The sequence below is a fragment of the Hemitrygon akajei genome, chromosome 17 (assembly GCF_048418815.1).
Source record: "Hemitrygon akajei chromosome 17, sHemAka1.3, whole genome shotgun sequence".
Classification (NCBI taxonomy): domain Eukaryota; kingdom Metazoa; phylum Chordata; class Chondrichthyes; order Myliobatiformes; family Dasyatidae; genus Hemitrygon; species Hemitrygon akajei.
Window position 1 is genome coordinate 39892123 of NC_133140.1, and position 21741 is coordinate 39913863.

At 38.2% G+C, this 21741-nt stretch overlaps 1 protein-coding gene across 1 annotated transcript in view; it reads right to left on the reverse strand.

The window, feature by feature from the left end:
* lpcat2 (lysophosphatidylcholine acyltransferase 2) overlaps positions 1 to 21741 on the reverse strand; it is a 77267-nt gene that overhangs the window by 54270 nt on the left and 1256 nt on the right. The window contains exons 2-5 of the mRNA XM_073069977.1: positions 20587 to 20729; positions 5711 to 5931; positions 2445 to 2557; positions 2274 to 2334 (exon numbers count right to left, since the gene is read on the reverse strand). Coding sequence (XP_072926078.1) covers positions 2274 to 2334; positions 2445 to 2557; positions 5711 to 5931; positions 20587 to 20729 — 538 coding nt within the window. The remainder of the gene's footprint in view (positions 1 to 2273; positions 2335 to 2444; positions 2558 to 5710; positions 5932 to 20586; positions 20730 to 21741) is intronic.

A 21741-nucleotide genomic window follows, 5' to 3' on the forward strand; every position in this document is an offset into this window, starting at 1 on the left:
ATAGTTACTGTATATCCTAGAACACAACAAGGAAGAAGTGGTATTGAAGATCATGAAGCAGACAGAAGTGGATATATCCCTGCGACGTGGCCAGGTTCAGGAGGTTATGGGAAGCAAGGAAGAGATTACTAGGACTCGTCAGAGACTTTTGCCTTCTTTGGCCACAGATGAGAGTGGAAGAATCGTTAGTGACTCCTTTATTTAAGAAAGGCACCGGGAATAAGTGAGGGAACAATATGCCAATGAGCCTTACTTCAGGTGGAGGGAAAGACACTGAAAAGGATTCTAAGAGATAGGAATTATTTGCAATTGGAAAGGCAAGGAATGATTAGGGATAGTCAGCATGGCTTTGTGTGTGAGAAATTATGTCTCACATACTGGAATGAGTTTTTTTTTGAAAACGTGACCAGGGGCATTGACAAGGGCAAAGTGGCAAGATTTGAATAACTAAGGATGCAGAAATACTCTTAAGGAAGAAGTTAGGTGAACGCTAGTAAGGCTTTTGAAAAGGTCCAGCATACGAGGCTGATCTGGAGTATTAGCACACAAGATCCCACAGGAGCTTAGTGGCAGGACGCAGAGCATGACCGAGGAGGATAAAACTCTGGAAGGTACAGATAGACTAGTTATCAATGTCTCTTACTCATGGGAAGGAAGTGTAAAACTAGAGGGCAGAGCTTCAAGATGAGAGGGAGAAGGTTTAAAATGGATATATTTTTCATACAAAGAGAATGAAAATAGCTTCTGGAGGTAGTGATGTAGGCAGGAACTGTATCATTAACTAAGAGGCATCTGGACAGATACTTAAATCAGCAAGGCAAAAATGGTTATAGAATTAATGAGGACATATTAATAAGATTAAAATTTATCAGCATGGTGGTCAGCATAGCTGTGGTGGGGCAAAGAGTCTGTTTCATGCTTTACAACTCTGTAACCAAATATTATTGTCAGCAGCTTGATATCTTCACACAAACTTATGCAAAATGACCTCAGCCACCTTATCCAGCACAAATACCAAGGATACCACTCCCAAGGATGCCTCATCTCCATTCTGGCCAGGCGTTCCCATGTTTAGACATCTGTCATAGCTGCCATAACTTAGGCTGGTCACCTGCACTCAAATGCTGACTAATGTGACATAATTGCATTTAGCTTCCCTGTATTAGAAACTTACTGAGAGAATCTAGCATTCTCATTCTCAGTTTTGAGCCTTTGTGTGGCAGCATAAGAAATGAGAGTAGGCAACTGGGTCTGTCAAGCCTGCTCTGCCGTTTAATATGATCATGGCTGATCTGGTCATGGACTCAGCTCCACCTACTTACCTTTTCCTCTGAACCCTTAATTTCCCTACTCTGTAAAAATCTAATTATGCCTTAAATATATTTAATGAGTATGAGGGTAAACTCTACTGTTTCCCTGGGCAGAGAATTCCACAGATTCACTACTCTTGGAAAAGCAATTTCTCCTACTCTCCATCCAAAATCTATTTCCCCAAATCTTGAGTCTATGTCTCTTCGGCCTAGACTCATTTACAAATGGAAACAACTTTACTGTCTCTTACTTATTCCTTTAAAGAAAGATTAAAAGAAATTATTACCAAGGCAGCTCATGAGCATTCCTCACCCTTTGAAATCATTAGAGAATATCTCCCTAAACTCAGCCTAATCCAGCACAGGTTTCCATGAGGAGTCCATCTTTCCATTTCCATGCCAGACTCAACAAGGAGGTCAGCACCGGAGTAGTCTGCAACCTGCCAAAAATATTTACTGCACCATTGAGAATTATGTATTTATGCAAAAATCTCAAACTAACTTCAAAGGGTATTACACAAGAAAATAATGGTGACCCTGATCTAACCCTTCATATTATCTATTTAACAAAAATTAATTTCAAGTTCAATTCAATTCATCAGAAAACTCAAGAAAAGTAATTCAGTATTTTTGGAATAGCATGTTCACATCATTTTATGAGAATTTTACTTTTCATCATGAAGTTAAACTATGGAAGTGAAAATAAGTTTAATTTATTTTTTAAATGGGCTTATCAACTAACTAGCTAAACCAATGTTGCAAAATTGCCTGAAATAACAACAGGTATGTTTAATTTCATTAAAATCTCTTCGACAATCTTCACTCAACTAAATAAGACAGAAATTGCCATGTTTTGATCGTTTTCATTGATTTTTATACTCCAGTTTTCAAAGCTTCTTTGCAAAGTATGCATTTGAACTAAGAACAGGGGCACAAAAAATTCTATTACAAGACTTTACTCACCTGATTTGAAAGTGATGAGGCAGGTGCGATTTGTACAGGTCCCTTCTGGAAAGATCATAAGCTTGAAAGAGAAAGAGTGCAACTTCAAAAAAAAGTCTTGATACTGCACTACATTCTTATAAAACTGATTGAACCTATGTAATCATAACTAGTTAGATCTGTTTCAAATACCTGGGGCCATTTCCCATTGGATGTTGCACGATTTGTAATTGCATCAATAGTTTTCTTTCTGGAGTCTGTGTCATTGCGCGATACCAATACAGGTTGAACACAACGCAGAAAAGCTGAAACATAAAATGTTAATTCAAATTAGAGGCATTACCTGAAAAATAACTGAGAATCTAAAGGCAGATAATATAAGATACTGTTCAAAATATTTCACATTAAAAAAATAAAGCTGATTGATCCATTCTGAGAACCTCATTAATTCAGGCCTGGACATCCACTCGTTGTTTGTTTTAAATCCTGCCATACTCATAGGCAGCAGGTTTGCCATAAATTGCTGGAATTCAGTGCTATAAATTACTTTGCATACTGCAATGTGCATTTTCTTAAGAATGCTATTTTTTTTAAAAAAACTTTGCTTTAATCAGGCTGGTTCTAAAGTACAGTTGTTTCAGAAATGATGTTTGTTGGGTATTTTAATTGTCTTTCAAAACTGAAAGGAATTACTCAGAGATAAGAGTCAAAATATGAAAAGAAATATTTTCCATTTAAAGTATCTAGACTACGCATCAAGTAATTCTCATAGTATAAAATCTATCTTTTGTACTCTGATCCACTGCCTTTACTTTTAAGAAAGCAACCTATATAGTACTGAAGGAAATTGGACAGTATACCAAATCAAACATTTTTATGCCATGACCAATAAAATTAGGAACTGGGATGGAACTTTTAAAACTTACCTCATTTATAACTAGGCAGAGCTATGATAGCACTAGAGGGCAGTTTAGACTGTAAGACACAGGAGCAGATTCAGGTAATTTCAATCTATTGACTCTGCTCCACCATTCCAACATTGCTGATCCCAGATCCCACTCAACCCCTTACACCTCCCTTCTCGCCATATCCTTTGATCCCTGATCAATAGGGCACAATCAACTTTCACTTTAAAAATACCCATGGACTTGGCCTCCACTGCAGTCTGTGGCAGAGCATTCCACAAATTTACTACTGTCTGGCTTTAAAAATTCCTCCTTACCTCTGTTCTAAAATGTCACTCCTCAATTTTGAGACTGTGCCCTCTAGTTCAGGCTACCCCCACCCCAGGAAACATCCTCTCTACATCCACTTTATCTAATCCTTTCAACATTTGGTAGGTTCCAATGAAATCCCCCCCCCCCCGTATTCTTCTAAATTCCTGTGACTACAGGCCCAAAGCTGCCAAATGTTCATCATATGTTTACCCCTTCATTCCCAGAATCATCCCCATGAACCTCCTCTGGACTCTCTCCAATGATAACAGATCCTTTCTGATTAGCTACTTCTGAAAAAAACTTGAGACTTTCTTCTTTATCTCATCTTTTTTCTCTAAAGTATTGCTGGATACACATTATTAAATCATCGTGATAATATGTAATTTTATTTTGAATTTGGGATAGATTAATTGCATGAATACCACTTTTTCTTTCAGTTCAAATGGTTCCATTTAATATTAGAGAATGTATACATTATATAACTTGAAATTCTTGCTCTTCTTGGAGCTCATCTGCAAAAACAGCCTAATTTCTTCCTTTAATGTCTCTTTCATTCCCTTTTCAAGGTGGATGGAGTCCTGTCAGAGTCCTTGTTCTACAGCTGAACTCAAACTGTGGTTCATTACAGCGATGGTTCCTGCTCCTGGGGTTCATCAACCAGCCATTCTTCAATATTCTAAGGATGCAGCCTGGAAGACGTGCATTCTCAGGCTCTGTAGCCACGGAGATGACCCAATTCCAAGTCAGTGTTGTGGGAGAAAACAGAACATTGCAAACAGTCGGAAGCATCTATACTCTGATAAGTATCTCTCTTCCTCTCGATGGTGTGGGAGAGTTAGCTGCTGATACTCCAGTAAGAGAACTTGGGGGGAGCCACATGACAGACTTTAATGAATTTTGTTTTGCTGGTCTCACTGTGTGACACCTCTCTGCCATTTTATTAAGGGGGGAGAGGAAGAAGAAAAGAGGAGGGGGGAGGGAGGGAGAGAGGGGAGGGGGCGAGTGGAGAGAGACACATGTCAAATTGTCCGGTTGAACAATTAGATTTTGGTGTAGTGTAGATCATGGTCTATCTTTGGGGTTTTACTATTGCTTGCTTGGTTGGTGGCGGGTGCTGATGCTTTTTGCTAAATAAGTGGGGTTGGGAGAGTGTTGATGGGTTGTTGCTGCTTGTGCGCGGGGGGGAGAAGAGGGCTTTGGGGTTCTAATGTTCATACCGTCACTCTTTGGGGTATTCTATTTTTCATTGATATGTGTGAAGAGCAAGAATTTCAGGTTATATAATGTATACATTCTCTGATATCAAATGCAACCATTTGAACATAAAGTGCCATTCATGCAATTAATCTATCCCAAATTCAAAATACAATCAGCATACTGATTTTTCACATTTCAATAATGTGCATCCGGAAATACATTTTAGACAAAAAAAGGTATGGTACAGAAGAAAGTCTCAAGTTTTCTCATAAGTAACGAATCAGAGTACTGAAAGATAAAAGATTATAACTGGTAACCATATCTTGACACCAGAGAGCAATTAGATATCAGATGCAACCACATACAAACTTTTCATAGAGTATGGAAAACATGCAAAAACAAATGTTGTCCTTCCTCTCAGAATGCAATTATTAGTGTGGGATTAAAATGGACACATGCAATCCACTCTTTAATGACTGCCAAATGCTAAATGTTATCTTCATACAATGTGGCAAAGCAATTCTGCTGACAAATGTTAATGATTAGTGGGGGGGGGTGGATAGAGAGAGGAAGTGGAAAATGATAAAACTCGCTAGAGTTTTAAATAAGATGTGCAAAGCTTTTAAGCAAAAACACCACCTCAATTCTATCAGATAAACATTATACTTGTGAAGAGTAATTGTACACAAGCAGCTTTGCAAGTTATTACTGGAGGCTTACCAATGAAACATAAACCAGCCACAATATTGATGACAGGATCTCTTTATTCCCCCCCCCCCACCCAGTTTGTAAATATGGTCAGTTCACTCAGCCACATTTTAATACAATGTTTGGAACATGTCATGAATTGTTTCTACATATACGGTAAATATATACAGTAAATACTTACTCATCTGCTTTAATTACATTATCAATTCAACTAACATGCTTAAAAATGCTTTGCTTTAATACGTTGTTTAACAATGATACCTACAAAATTTAACAATTCTTTAATGTGAATGTAATGGAAACAGTGCAACAATAACAATAACAAACAAAACTTACATCCAAATATAGGCACCTCAGCATTCTCAGCTCGTGAGACAACTGATGGTATCCCAGCTACGATATTCACAATTGCGTCGAAGAAGCTTGAGTGAGGAGCTACAACAAGAATTGGTGCTTCAGTTGCTTCAGCTCTCTTCCCCTTCACTTCAACTTCGATGAAACCCATAAAAAAATAAAAGGCACGTCCCAAGATTTTCAACACAACTTGTATAATACGGCTGTAAACAAAATTTATAGAAACGTGAAATTAATAATTTACCCCAAGTTTGGAGCTTAATTTTATTTCACAATACTAGTTTGGCATAGGGTGTGACTTAATTAACAAAAATAAAATGCATCTGAATAAAGTGTAGTGAGCTGTTTGATTTCACTGAGCATATCTGCACCAACTGGGGTAAAGAATAGGTATCAGGATTACCAAATAGATTTAAAGCTACTTTGAATAGAACTAGAGGCTCTTGAACTAACAGAACTAAAGCAGCAGAAATTCACGCATCAAAGGGCCACCAATTAATTAAAAGGGCCACTTCAAACCAAAAAAACACAACAAAATACTCGATAATAATTATCAAGAACATCAGCTGGACTGAAAATGCTTGATGCTGATATTATAAGTAATCACAGTTGACCATGGATGTTGCATCCTAACTGTTGAGGTGATATGGAGAGCAAGCTTTTGCCCATGCAGCTGAGGAATCCACAGGCACTGCAGAGACCGACACAATTTGGCAACTGTGGCATCACAGGGGTTGCCCATCAGAACTGAACTTGATGTAGGATTGCATGAGGGACTCTAGCTTCAGATTTTTCCTCGGGGTTCAATGCCAAAGTCTTCCCAGTGAGTGACTATAGCCACAAGGCAGCGGAGCTTTGAGATCAGAATTTTCCTTCCCCTAGATGAGTTGTCAACCACAAACGACAAGCACCGTCTGCCAAGGTAGTAGGTTTTATGGCACCAGTAACTCGCCTTTACCCATTCTGTCTGTAGAGACTGTTGCGTCAGGCTTAGTAGCTAAGCCATACATGAATGCCAGTGCTGGACTTGGTTGTCAGAGGCTACTTGAGACACACACTATTGGGAGAAATTAATAGATAGTGGGAATTTATTCCCTTCACTCCCTGCCCCTCTACCCCCTCCCCCAGTATGAAATCCTTAAGGAACCAGCCTCAGTAGTACATAGAAAAGGAATCACTTGTAAATGCCAGGCGCTGTAGTCTTTTCCTAGAACAATGGTCACCTTGCTCAAGAATCACATTGCACTGTCCAAGGGTCCACAACAATTACCTTCACATTTCAATTTATTGTCATTCAGCTGTTTACATGCTGCCATATGAAACTACATTCCTCCACACCAAAGTACACAACACAGTACATGTAACTCAGGCACAACAGAAAGTAATAATACCACAAATAAATTAGCAAATAAAATATAATCCAGAAGATTGACATTTATGACACAAGTTAAAAAAATAAACAATATAATGCTACTAGCGCTTCTACGTGATGAGACCTGGATAGGTGGCATTGCGTTCAGTAATCGCACTGCCTGGGGAAGGAACTATGGTAACTTCTGTCTGATGGTAGGAGGTCAATGAGATTGCGAGATAGATGAGAAAGACCCTTGACAAATACAATGATATTGAAAGAGAAACTTTATTGATAATATTTTAACTTGGTTTGCTGTTGATCAGTCATGCATAGGTTACAATGGGATGGGAATAGAATGCAGAGCTTGGCAGAGAAGTGGCAGATAGAGTTCAGTCTGGAGAAGTGCGATGTGATATTCTTTGGAACATCAAACTTGAAGGTGGGTTAATGGCAGGATTCTTGGTAGTGTGGAGGAACAGGGAGATCTTGGGATCAATGCAAGTTAATGGTGCGTTGGCTTTCATTGGTAAGGGGACTGAGTTGAAGAGCTGTGAGAAAATGTTGCAGCTCTATAAAACTCTGGTTAGACCCCACTTGGATTATTTTGTTCTGTTCTGGTTACCTCATTAGCTTTAGAGAGGGTGCAGAGGAGATTTATCATAATGCTATTTGGATCAGAGAATATCTTATGAGGAAAGCATCAGTGAGCTTAGACTTTTCTCTTTGAAAAAGCAATTTGACAGAGGTGTATAAGATTAGGCCTATATAGAGTAGACAGACAGCACCTTTTCACAAGATGGCAATGGCCAATATCAGAGAAAAGCCATTTGAGGTGAGGGAGGAAAATTTAAGGATGATGTCAGTAGTTTTAAAAAATATATTTTTACCCAGAGTGGTAGGTGTCGGGAATGCATTGCTGGGGCTGATGGTAGAGGCTGATACAATACAAGCATTTAAAATATTAGATAGACACAGGGATGTAAGAAAAATTGAGCATTATGGAATATGTAGGAGGGAAGGGTCAGGTTCATTGTGGAATAGGCTTATAAAGGTTAGCACAGCATTATTGGCCAATGGAATTACATAATATTCCATGTACTAAGCATGTCAAATGGCTTTTTAGCAGACCAGCAGACTAGGCCTCAAACCAAATCAAGTTTTGTCAACACGAGTGAATCTGCAGATGCTGGAAATAAATAAAAACACAAAATGCTGGCAGAACTCAGCAGGCCAGACAGCATCTATGGGAGGAGGTAGTGACAATGTTTCGGGCCGAAACCCTTCATCAGGAGTCAACAAGTTTTGTCAACTTACATCTTTGTTTCTTCAAAAAAAAAATCACAGAAATTTTACAACTCAAAAGGCCAGTCAGGATATTGCTTTCATGTTATTCACTTAATCCCACTTTCTACTTGATAGTGCATAGCTTTGATTCCAGTACAACAAGGACTTCTGCTTCCACCTTTTTTAGGGCAGAAATTCTGGATATCCACCATTATCATGATTAAAAACATCCTCCCCTTAACATTTTCTAATACTGCCGCCTATAGTAAGCTGGCCCGGAGACTAAATGACTGGTTGGTGTAGGGGAAATGTTTCTTTTTATCCATTCTAGGCACCTTCAATGTTTTTACATTTCAATTAAGTCTCGGCTTCCAGTATCTTAAACCGAAAAAGAACAGCCTGTTAAATTTTTTTCACATCTATAATTATCCAGTCTGCATCATCCTCATAAATTTAATTTGCACCCTCTACAGTGCCTTTGCATTTATTTTGTAAAATGACACTGTTCACAACATCCTTGGCTCTAACTTAAAGGTTCATACCTTTTTCATAGCATGTTTCTTGCTTTTATGCGCCAGTGAATTTTGCAACTATGTGAAATATTATGCCTTTTAAACTATTTTATGAGTTTACCTAGCTATCTTAATGGATCTGTGGACAAAACAACATACTCCATTCCAAACCACAGGGTCAATTAAATTGAACAGATGACTGACAGTGAAGAAAAAGATCCAAGATTTTGTCCTTTTTCAATAATATATCCCACAATAAAACATAAGATATGTTTACATCTAGAGTTTGAAAGCTATGTAAATTACTAAAAACAATGAGTAACCAAAGGACATCTTGAATATTTCTGAACATCTTCCCAGCCACAAAATCCCATTCTGACATCACCAACAGAATTGAAAGTTCCCGCAACAATTTGGGGAATTGCATTGATTAAATTTTCCTTTTTCACTCACTTTTATTTTTGTGGTCTACGTCAAAATTCTTTTTTTCTACCAGGCAGCAAGTGTTCCATACATATTTATGACAATAGTACAACAGTCAAAAAAGTAGCATTTTTTAATATTTCTGTATTGTTTCTGTAATGTCTGCTCTAAGAACTTACATCAATCAGTCAGAAACAAAGATGCTGCACTTAACTCAAAATTCACAAGGAACTCAGCAGGCCAGGCAGCATTAATGGAAAAGAGTTAACAGTCAATGTTTCGGGCTGAGACCCTTGGAAGATGCTGCCTGGCTTGCTGAGTTCCGCCAGCATTTTGTGTGTGTTGGATTTCCAGCATCTACAGATTTTCTCTTGTTTGTGCTAAAATTAACTGACCATTTATTGCATTCCTCATTAGTTCCAGAATCAACAGTATGTACAACATAGCAAAGTCATGTAAATTTTCCAGAAAATATTGGTGTAGATTACAAAAGACAAAAATATGCACAAAACAATGTACATTATGGCAAATGCTGCCAATCTCAGCATTTCTGAAAGTCCTAGGCAAGATATTTTAAGGCCATTTATTTACGGTAAAGGGAGATGAAAGTAAGGTTAGTTGAAGCAGTGTATATGTAATCAAATTATGTTTTTACAACTAAGCAAAATGTTCCATCCCACCACGGTTAATCTGTTAAGCGTATTGATTGAATTAGCTCTCTAACCATCTGGTGCAACCAGTTTATAAATACTGACCTTCACATCTCAAAGACGGGAAGAATGCATTTTCAAATATAGGCCTGTTTTAACACTTTAAAAATCAATATAAAATATGTTAATTAAATTCATGGCTAATTTTTAATCCCTATTTAAAAAGATAAATGACAGAGACCAATGGAACATTGAGAAAAATAAAAACTATAGCAAAATGATCAAAAAAGTAACATTATTAAATGTCATTTATGGATTTTTAACCAACGCTCAGCATTAACAACTAAATTTTACACCTTTTAGCAGTATAACGTGAAATTACAAAATGCTGATAATTTGAGAAAATAATTCTCTCCAAACAATAAATAAAATAAAACTGATTGTGGCATTAAAATGTACATTTTACGGATTAGCAGTAATAAGACACTTCCTGCTTAGTCTAATTAAACTAAAGTATATTCATAATATGTAAAATCTCAGACTAAAAGTAACTATTAGGAATTTAAATCAATCAGGCAAATCAGACTTAAATCAATACAAGAATTTTTTCTTAACTTTTAAAAGGGAAGATATTTAAATTTAAACTTGGTTCAGTTTTAGTATTCTCATGTCTGAATTAGAAGATGTGAGTTCATCTAACTGTGGAGATGTAATTTTACACTACACTATAGTACTTGGAAGAACTGTATTAGTTAAATAAAACTCTGCCTGCTCTATGAGGAGCCCACAAAATAAGCCCATGCTTCAAATCAGTGCATAAGAATATAGATAATCTCATCTGCTGTTTGTGGGATCTTTTTGTAATCCAAATATTACTATCAGTTTTGCCAATTTTTAAGGGGAACTGCATTTCAGAAGTTCCTATCTGGCTGAAAAGGTTATAAATACATCCTCAGCATTTATGCAGTTCTATATAAACCTTTATTTTACAGAGACCCTTGATATGAAAATATTCATTAGATACTTTTTGCTTTACATAAAACCCACTGTGATGTTTTATTTTAAATTGGGGTCATTTTCAAATTTAAACATTCCAAAATATTTGTCCTCTTGTAGAATATGTCTGACTTTGAGTCTAAAATTTGGAGCATACTTCTAAGACATCTGAGATGTCCTCTTTTTCAGAAAATGGGGTATTCTCCCACTGTTATCAACGCAGCCCTCACACGTATCTCTTCTATTTCCCCTCAGATATAACAGGGATAAAGTATCAGAATTAGGTTTATTATCATCGGCATGTGATGTAAAATTTGTTAACTTAGCAGCAGCAGTTCAATGCAATACATAATCTAGCAGAGAAAAAAATAAATAAAACAATAATAAATAAACAAATCAATTATGTATATTGAATAACAACACACACAAAATGCTGGTAGAACACAGCAGGCTAGGCAGCATCTATAGGGAGAAGCGCTATCGACGTTTCGGGCCGAAACGTCAGGACGAAGGGTCTCGGCCCAAAACATCGACAGCGCTTCTCCCTAAAGATGCTGCCTAGCCTGCTGTGTTCTACCAGCATTTTGTATGTGTTGTTGTTTGAATTTCCAGCATCTGCAGATTTCCTCGTGTTTGCTGAAGTATATTGAATAGATTTTTTTAAATGTGCAAAATATCAGAAATGCTGTATATTTAAAAAAGTGAGGTAGTGTTCATGGGTTCAATGTTCATTTAGGGATCGAATGGCAGAGGGGAAGAAGCTGTTCCTGAATCATTGAGTGTGTGCCTTCAGGCTTCTGTATCTCAGCTAAGCATTCTCCACATCTTCTGTCATCTCCAATAGGATCCCACATTAGGCACATCTTCCTCATCAGCCCCCTCTCTAATTTCCACAGGCTTTACTACCCCTTGTAGCTCACCACACCCCACCAATATCCCTCCACACATTTATCCCTGCAACTTAGCTAAGTGTTACACCTCCATTCAGAGACCCTCAACAATCCTTCCAGGCAAGTGTGAATCTATCAGTGTCATTTATTACATCTGATGCTCTGGTGCTGCCTTCACTACATCAGAAAGACTTGATTGACTACATCAGATTACATCAGATTGGGTTAAATCACTTAGTCAAACACATTTATTTCATCTGTCATAACAGCCAAGATTTCCCAGTAGGCAGACATTTTAATTCTATTTCCCATTCCCACACCTATACATTGCCTACGGTTTCCTCTACTACCAAGTTGAGGGTAGATGTGGAGAAAGGAATAACACCTCATATTCTACCAAATCATAGCCTCCAAGTTAATAGTATGAATGTTGATTTCTCTACCTTCTGATAACCTCTCCCTTCCACCCCCCCCCCTTGTTTTCCCTTATCCTACTGGCCCAATCTTACCTTCTCTACCCACCCAACCACTCTCTCAATGCCCATCACCCACATTCCTCCTTTTGGTTCTCCCCCTTCCCTTTATCCACTGTCCTCTTCTATTAAATTCCATCCTCTTTAGTTCTTCATCATTTCCACCTGTCACTTCCCAACTTCTTATATCTTTCCCAGTCTCCCTCTTCCTCACTTTCCTATCATCCCATTCTCACCTGGATCCACTTATCACCCACCAGCATTTTATACTATCTCCCCTCTTTCTTACTAATCCTGATGAAGAGTCTCGAGTTGAAACATCAACTGTGCACTTTCCTCCATAGATGCTGCCTGATTTGCTGAACTGTGTGTGTTATTGCAGGATAACTTTTTTTTGGATCTTGGACAATACATAAAATATGTAAACTACAACAGAATCATCTAAATAAAATAATTTTATTAGATTTTTTTAATTTTGAAAGTAGGATAAATGATATTGTACTTGGTGTGGAACAATTCTGAAAGAAACATTTCTCTAATTGAGCAAAGGTGCTAATGTATAGCCCTGTTAACCTTTTGAATGTTTTCAGCCTTGGTACATTATATTTAACCTCAGTAAGTACATCAGCTTCCTGAAGATTAATTAAAAATAAACACATTTAGGATTCCATACTGCATCCCATATTACCTCACTCAATTAATTCCAAATATCCAGACTATATACTGAAACAGGTTCCTTTAAAATAAGCTTCTTCCTCCCAGGGCCAGGTATCGTTGGCTACATCAGCATTTACTGGCCACAGCTAATTGTCCTAACTTCCAGACTCACTGCTGAGCCTGAAATCAGATCTACTGACCAGGAAGAGATGACAAATTTCCTTTCCTGAATGATATCATTAACAATCCAATTGTTACATGGCTACTATCATCTATTCTAGATTTTTATTTAATTCTAAGTTATATTATTTAATTGGCATGGAGAGAACTACATGCACCTTTGTCAACTCAAATCTCTGAGTGACTAATCTAGTAGTTGACACATCAACTGACTATTACACAGTTCGCTTGAAAAATAAAAACTGTATTTCAATGCATATTTCCTAACTGGATAAACCTGTATCATGATAGAAGAAGGACCAAGGTTACAGAATGAGTTATTCTTGTATAACTTACAGTCAAATTAGGTATCAATCACTGTTTATTAGCGTTATTTGCAAGAACTATCTTTTAAAAAATGAACTGATTTTCAGTTTGAAGTATATTGTTTCATGTTATTTCCCATGAATATTAATACAATTAAAATAGGTTTTGGATACTGAAAACAGTGCAAACATACAGTCCTACTAAGGTAGCTTTACTAATCTACATCTCTTCTACTAACTAGAGTCCCTTTCACGTTCCTGTACACCAGTTAACCTTGAGAAAATCTTTGGAATATGAATGACTGACAATTCCATCGCAGTACATGCAGTCGCCCAAATACTTTGCCACAGGAAAGAATAAATGAATCTTAGTGAAAGTAATGTACATACTACCAGCACCACATGAAATTAAAATATCATATTAACATTTTCTCTTTTACAGAGGAAACAAAAACATAGTGAAAAGTTCCTCACTCAAAATGCTGGAGGAACTCAACAGGCCAGGCAGCATCTATGGAAAAGAGTAAACAGTCAATGTTTTGGGCTGAGACCCTTCACCAGGACTAAAAAGGAAGAGGAGAAGTCAGAGTAGGAAGGTGGGGGAGGGGAAGAAGAAGAACAACAAGGTAGTAGGTGATAGGTGAGACTGGGAGGGGTGAGGGGGTGAAGTGAAGAGCTGGGAAGTTGATTGCTGAAAGAGGTAAAGGGTTGGAGAAGGGGGAATCTGATAGAAGAGGACAGAAGGTCGTAGAAGAAAGGGAGGGAGAGGAGCACCAGAGGCAGGTGATGGTAGGAGTGAGTGAGAGAGAAAGAAATACAAATGGGGAATGGTGAAGGAGTGGAGAGGGGCAACTACCAGAAGTTTGAGAAATTTGTTGTTCTGAGAAATTGTTATCAGGTTGGAGGCTACCCAGACGGAATATAAAGTCCTGCTCCTCCAGCCTGAGTGTGGCCTCATTGTGATAGTACAGGAGGCCATGGATTGACATGGAATAGGAATGGGAGGTAAATTGAAATGAGTGGTCATCGGGAGATCCCACTTTTTCTGGCAGATGAAGCAAAGGTGCTTGGCGAAGTGGACTCCCAAACTATGTTGGGTCTCACCAATATACAGGAGGCCACACCAGGAGCACCACGATACAACAGATGACCCCAAGAGACTCACAGGTGAAGTGTCGCCTCACCTGGAAGGACTGTTTGGCATCCTGAATGGTGGTGAGGGAGGCAGTGTAGGGGTAAGCGTGACACTTGTTCCACTTACAAGTACAAGGAGGGAGATCAGTGGGGATGGATGAGTGGACAAAGGAATGGCAAAGGATCCCAGTGGACAGCAGGTGGGGAGGTAACGATGCGCTTGGTGGTGAGATCCTGTTGGAGACGGTGGAAGTTACCGAGAATTATGAAGGCTAGCAGGGTGGTAGGTGAGCACAAGAGGATCTCTATCCCTGGTATGGTGGTGGGAAGATAGGGTGAGGGAAGACGTGTGCGAAATGGAAGTGAAAAGTTAGTGTTTTTGGTTGATAGGGATACAATAGGCCAACAAGCCCAGTTCTGTACCATAATGATTTTTGAATTCATTACTAAGGATGAAATTTTGGTGTATTTGCAAATATGATAAATAGGACAAAATCAGCAGAGTTTCATTGACAGGAGATCTTACTTGACAAATCTGTTCAAATTCAGAATCAGTAATGTCATCTACGTGGAATTTCAGAAGGCCTTTGACAAGGTGCTCCACACAAGCTGCTGAACAAGAGTCCGCGGTGTTGGAAGCAAGGGTCTAGTATGGATAGAAGATTGGCTGACTGACAGGAGTCAGAGTAAGCATAAAGGGAACCTTTTTTTAGGATGGCTGTTGGTGACCAGCGGAGTTCTTCAGAAGTCAGTGTTGGAACCACAACTTTTCAATTTATACATTAATGACAGCATTGTGGTCAGGTTTGCAGATAATATAAAGATAAGTAGAGGAACAGTTACTATCACATGTGCAGGAAGTCTGCAGAAACCCTTGGACAGGTGGGAGAGATGGAAAAAGAGTGGCAGGTGGAAGTATATAATTATGCACTTCGGTAGACTGAATAAAAACATAGACTATTTTCTAAATGGGGAGAAAATTCAAGGCCAAGAAGCGCAAAGGGACTTGGGGTCCTAGTCCAAGAATCTCACATGGTTAACATGCAGGTTGAGCACAATGCCATCAGTTATTTCATTCAGATCATTAATATACAAATTGAAAAGCTGTGGTTTCAACACTGTCTTCTGCAGAACTCCACTGGTCATCAAAGAAAGAAAATTTTATGTTAGCATTAATTTCAAGAGGACTAAAATATAAAAGCAAGATTGCACTGCAGAGGCTTTAAGGCATTGGTCTGAATGCATTTGAAATATTCTAGTCAATTTTGGGTACTGTAATGATGGAGGATGTGCAGGTTCTGGAGAAGGTCTAGAGGAGGTTCACAAGAATGATTCCAGAAATGAAAAGCCTATCGTATGAGGAGCATTTGATATCCATGGGTTTGTACTCAATGGTTCATACAGATGGTGGGGAGTTCTCATTGAAACCCACTGGATAGTGAATGGCCTGAACAGAGTGAACATGGAGAGGATGCATCCATTAGTTTGCAAGTCTCAGATCCGAAGGCACAGCATCAAAACAAAGACACGTCTCTTTAAAACTAACAATGAGGAAGAATTTGCTCAGCCAGAGATTGGTTAATCTGTGGACATTATTGTCACAGAGGCTAAGCCAGTGGGTGTAAATACACCCAAATGCAAGGCAGAGACTTATAAGTTCTTGATTTGTAAGGGGGTTTAGGATCACAGGAAGAAAGCAGGACAATAGGGTTCAATAAAGTCAGCCCTGATTAATTGTAGAACAAACTCGATGGGCTAAAGAGCTTAACTCTACTCCTTTATCTTATGGCTTCATGAAGTGCAGACCCTATTTATCATGCAGCAAAATATGTTCTGGTGCAAAACTGGCCAAAAATTCTTAAGGATTATGAATCTATGTGCCAACATTTACAGAAGTACTCTTATTTTCAAGCCTAAATGTCTTGTAATCTATTCAGTTGTAGTTGACCAAACATGTTGCACAGGATTATCCAAGATCTGAAGCAGTGATCCCCAAGGGGGCAGTTACATGTCCCAAGGAGACACAGAAGTCATCAGAAGCATTGAAGATTCTTGGGGGGGGGGGGGTGGCATTAGGCGGCACCCTAACTTAAGGCACAAGATCTGACCGACCATTAGTACAGCAGGCACTTCTAAAACAGTAGGATGAGGGCCGGGGCACTGGAACACAGGAAGAACCATATCTCTGCAGGCAGTGAAACAGAGCCAATCAGTTAACTTGCCGACCCTGAAGATTCCGCTTGAGGTGTTCAACGTGAACTCAGCTTTATATCTGCGGTCAAGAACCATCTTTGGGGATTATGAGACCTTACGTGATTATTCAATCACACCAACTGGAATAGTGTAAAGGTACCTTGCTGAACACCAGCTCTATCACAACCAACATTCAGATTCCAATCTGAATCCTTGTCAACATAATTTTCGCTGTTGTGATCGTCTTCATCTTCGCCTTGCCATTCCTTTGCATGCCGCTGCCATCATTCCATCCATGTCAATGCACCAACATAATTAAAATTGGATAGGCATTCCTAGTTTGTGTTAAGACCCATTAATGATACATAAATACATACGGCACGATCTCTATGTGCCTAAACATAGAACATAGAAATTTAGAGCACATTAGGACAGACCAGTTACAATTTTGGGAGGAAGAATTGTGAATGCTGCCAGCAAAAGGAATCAAAATAGATGTTAAGACATATTGGTCAATTGTAGAATAGAGAAAGATTGAAGGATAATGTTTGCATCTTCTGGTTCATATCTGTTATATTCAGTTTGGGGGGGATTTACGGGGCCAGTGAAGGAATAACTGTTGACTACTAATATTATTAACTTTCTTTTTTGTCTTTCACAGACAGTGAAGCCTTGAATTCTAATCCTGCTAAGAAACAGAAATTATAGAAAGTGCATCAATACAATGTTACATACTTGGGAGTATGGTTTTATTCTGTTCCCGTCAGATCAGCGATGTCCCATGTGTCTTATCTATAATACGGTACTGTCTAATGAAGCCATAATTGCAGGAACACTTACATAAAAGACACCCTGAAAAGGCTACTTATGCTATTACTCAGTTTCAGAAGATGAAAGAAGCATTTGAAAAGCATTGCACACTTGAGTCATTTGCCAAGAAAGCTAAAAATGATCTTGATAGTGGTCTCATTGCTTCTTAAAACATTTCCAAAATGATAGCAAAGTATGGAAAATCTCATACAATTGGTTAAAGATTAATAATGCCTGCTGTATCGGAAGTGCTCACCACTGTTGTCAAAATGGATACCAGCATTTTAAAATCAATTCTTCTGAGTAATAACTCTGTAGCTTGTCGTATTGACAAAATGAGTGAAAACGTTGACTATCAACTACGCACAGAGCTACAAAAAAAACAGAATTTGTGATACACTGGATGAATTGACTGTGCAAGACAATGAGGCATGTGTTGGTTTAAAATGTGTCAAAAATGGAAAAATGTATGAAGAGATTAACAAACTGGGGAAGTTAAAAACAAGTATCCATGGAGAATTAATCTACAACCGGCTTAAAATATGTATTGAGGATAAAAGCATTCTGATTAGGAATATGATTTCTTATGCAACAGATGGAGCTCCAAATATGACAGGATGCCATGCTGGTTTTGTGGCTTTTCTGGAAAAAAGAAACTCCAAGTCGGTTTGCAATCTATTGTGTAATTCATCGACATCTCACAGTCAAGAACCTCAGCCACTGACTTTTTTCAAGCATGACTCTTGTAATGTCTATTATCAACAAAATTAAAGTTTATCTATTAAGTAGCAGAATATTTTGCCAGTTGTGACAAGATAACTATGAAGAGTTTAAATGCTTGCTTCTTTACACTGAAGTGTGTTGGCTGTCAAAAGGCTGCTGCTTAAAATGTTTATTTGATATTTTTGACACAGTGGTTGAATTTTTTGCTCAAAGTCAACAAGAGCTTATGAAACAAGACTGAACTTCTACATGGAGTTGTAGCATACCTAGCCAATCTGTATGACAAAATGAACATTCTAAATATGAAACTGCAGGCTGAGAATTTCAATTTAATCCAGGCTAAAAGGTGTCCACCTTTATAGTATGGCACTCTCTTTCACAGATGATGATTTGCAAGTGTATTGCTTACACCTGCAGTCACTGAAGAAGGATTTTCAGAATTGATTCAATGATTCTGTAAATTCTGGATTGGGTAAAAACCAATTTCTTTGAAAGGTAGAAGAAGAGGAAGAGAATAATCGAAATTCATAATGACGAAGTAGCAAAAATGCTTTTTAAAAATCTTGGCTTTTGTGGTATGTGGCTACACTGTCATACAAAGTCTCCTGGACTTTGGGGAAGAGCCTAACTGCTCTTCATTGCATTTCCATCCTTTTGCCTTGTTGAAGGAGGCTTCAGTGCAGTGAAAAATATACTCACAAAATCAGAAACCGCTTGGACATTTTTACATATGGGGACTTAAGACTTTTGCTGTCACGACTTGAACTAGATATTTCAACTCTTGATAAAATCCATCAATCTCAAGGATCACATTGATATTGAAGCTGCTGTATGAAGGAGACTTTAGGAGAGCATTGAAACTGAAATAATCTTAACAGCTGAGGCAAAAGAAAATGAATAAGGTCATTGTTCTGGCATGTTACTGTAAACAGGAATTCAAGCTACAGCACTCAGTCAATACAGAAACATTTGTGCACATCGTGGTGAACATATTGTATATCCTTATAAATGTTTACTAGGCCATTTTAAAAATACTTTCCATTTTCCACCTTTATTTTCTGACCACGCATCAGGTGCATCATTTGAATAGATCAGACAACGTGACAGTCAAACAAATAGAACAGGAAAAAGCTACATTCATGACTTGGGTAATCTCTGGAGGCTGGAACAATAAATAATGATTACCCTACAACCCTGGCCGAGAGGAAGGGGAAGAGAAAATGTTTTTTTTGGTAAATCGAGGTTCCCAATTTTAATTGGCATCTAAACTATACACCAGAAATGTGGTTTTACATATCCAAGTGAACCAAAGCATGCCACACTAAGTTATACTGTCTATTAAAATTCTTCAAGCACATTCAAAAGAAGATATTGTTCTTTCAAATGCTGTCACATACCAAACCATAGATCCACAAACAGTGTTCACAGCAAGGCTGCTTTGTCACAGTTCCAATAATTGCGATTTAACCCTGACCTCCACTGCTCTGTGACCATATTTCCTCAAAGTGTTCTTCTGCTTTCCTCTCTTGCACCAACATACATGTTTCTTTTTTTGGTAAGTTGATTGCCACTGTAAATAAATTTTCCCTGATGTGTAACTGAGTGGTAGATCAAAGGGGAGTTGATGCAAATGTGGGGAAAATAAAATGGATTAGTGTAGGATTAGTGTAAATGGATGTGTCATGCTCAGTTGCTGATTTGATAGGTCAAAGAGGACATATTTCCATACTTCATAATGCTGCTGTAAATTAAATGAATAAATGCAAATGGGGTAAAATATATCCTATAGAGTTATAAATTAACTATAATTACATTGTAGGTTGGCTTGATTAACTTGCAAAGTAGCACCAACACTTTGGGCTTCAGATTCCAAATGGAAGTCAAACACACCAAAATCAAACCAAAGTTGTTTCCAATAGAAACCTGCTTCAATCTCTTGCTTTCAAGAGAATGCAGCAATCTTTAAAAGCAATTACTGGTCCACCTTGATTGCTCTGTAAACTAGAAGCATTTTGTTAAAAAAGAGCAAATGCTAATACTACACTTCAAATAATCAAAGTCTGATAGCAGAGTAACAGTTTTAAAAATAATGAATGTTATGTTGCTTATGCTTCTCAAATGTTAATCTTATTTAAATCTGTCATCTATAAGATAGCTCAATAATCAGTATCAGATCCATTAATGAAAGATGAAGGCCAAAATTGAGTTCAATTCCCACCCACCCCCATTCAAATGGTGACAGACAGTTCACAAACAGCAGTTACTAATACTTACCGTTTCCAGTTTGGAATTGGCTCCTGGTTGCCACATACAGGACAACAAAGTCGTCCAACGAGTGAAAATGGCCAAGCAACAATAATAAGGATAAAAATACAGATAATGCGCAAAGGTACAAGGGTGATGCTGGCCAAAGCTATCTGTAAACAAACAAGAAAATAGGGTCTTCAGTTCACTACATTCACCACAGAAATGCGTCATGAATCGTGACCCTGATACTATCAGCTGCCCACCCTCGCACTATTCCCATCCTCCCCTAACTACATCCTACTTTGGTTACCCCCACACTACATTCCCTGCAAAGGTGTCCCCCATCTTTCCTACACCCCCTCAATCCTACTAACTTCCATCACTTGCAGCAATGAGTCACACTTTATTTGTCTAGAACTGGACAGATCCTACAATAATGAAAATATCAACCTTGCAATATTGACAACTCATCCAGATATTGAACCCACTCTCTGTAGTAACTAGATCCCCAGTTCCCGATCCCATTTTCCTCTCCCAGACTCAGGAGTCACTGTTCTATTCCAATCCATTTTATTCCTAATACATCCCACCCTCATTCTATTCTGATAACACAGTTGCCCCTCACCACCCACCAATCCTAATGCCCTTCAGAAGATATAACAGCATTCGTAAAGACAGGGGTTGATTAAGGACTGCTTTCTCTTTCCCAAATTTGATTGATTTTTTGGAGAAGTAAATGTGAATATATAGACATAATCTTTATAGATTTCAGTAGCACTTTGATAACATTCTGCATGGTAGGCAAGTTAGATTACATGGGATCCAGGGAAGCTAGTTAACTGAATGCACAGTTGGTATGATGTGGTAGGCAGAAGAGGGTCATGATGAAAGACTGTTTATTGGACTACAGGCCAGTACTAGTAGTATTTCCCAGGGGTTAACTGAGGCCCATTATTATTTGTCAAATGCATCAATAATTTGGATGAGAATGTAGAGGCATGGTTTGTAGTCTTGCAGACTAACAAAATAGATGGTGCTATGGACAACAAAGATGGTTATCAGGATTTTTGGAGGTATCTGAATAAGTGGGCCAATGAATGGCATATAGAGCTTAATTTGGATAAGAGCATGGTGTTGTATTTTTGGAAGACAAATGAGAGTAGGGCATTCACTGTGAAGGAC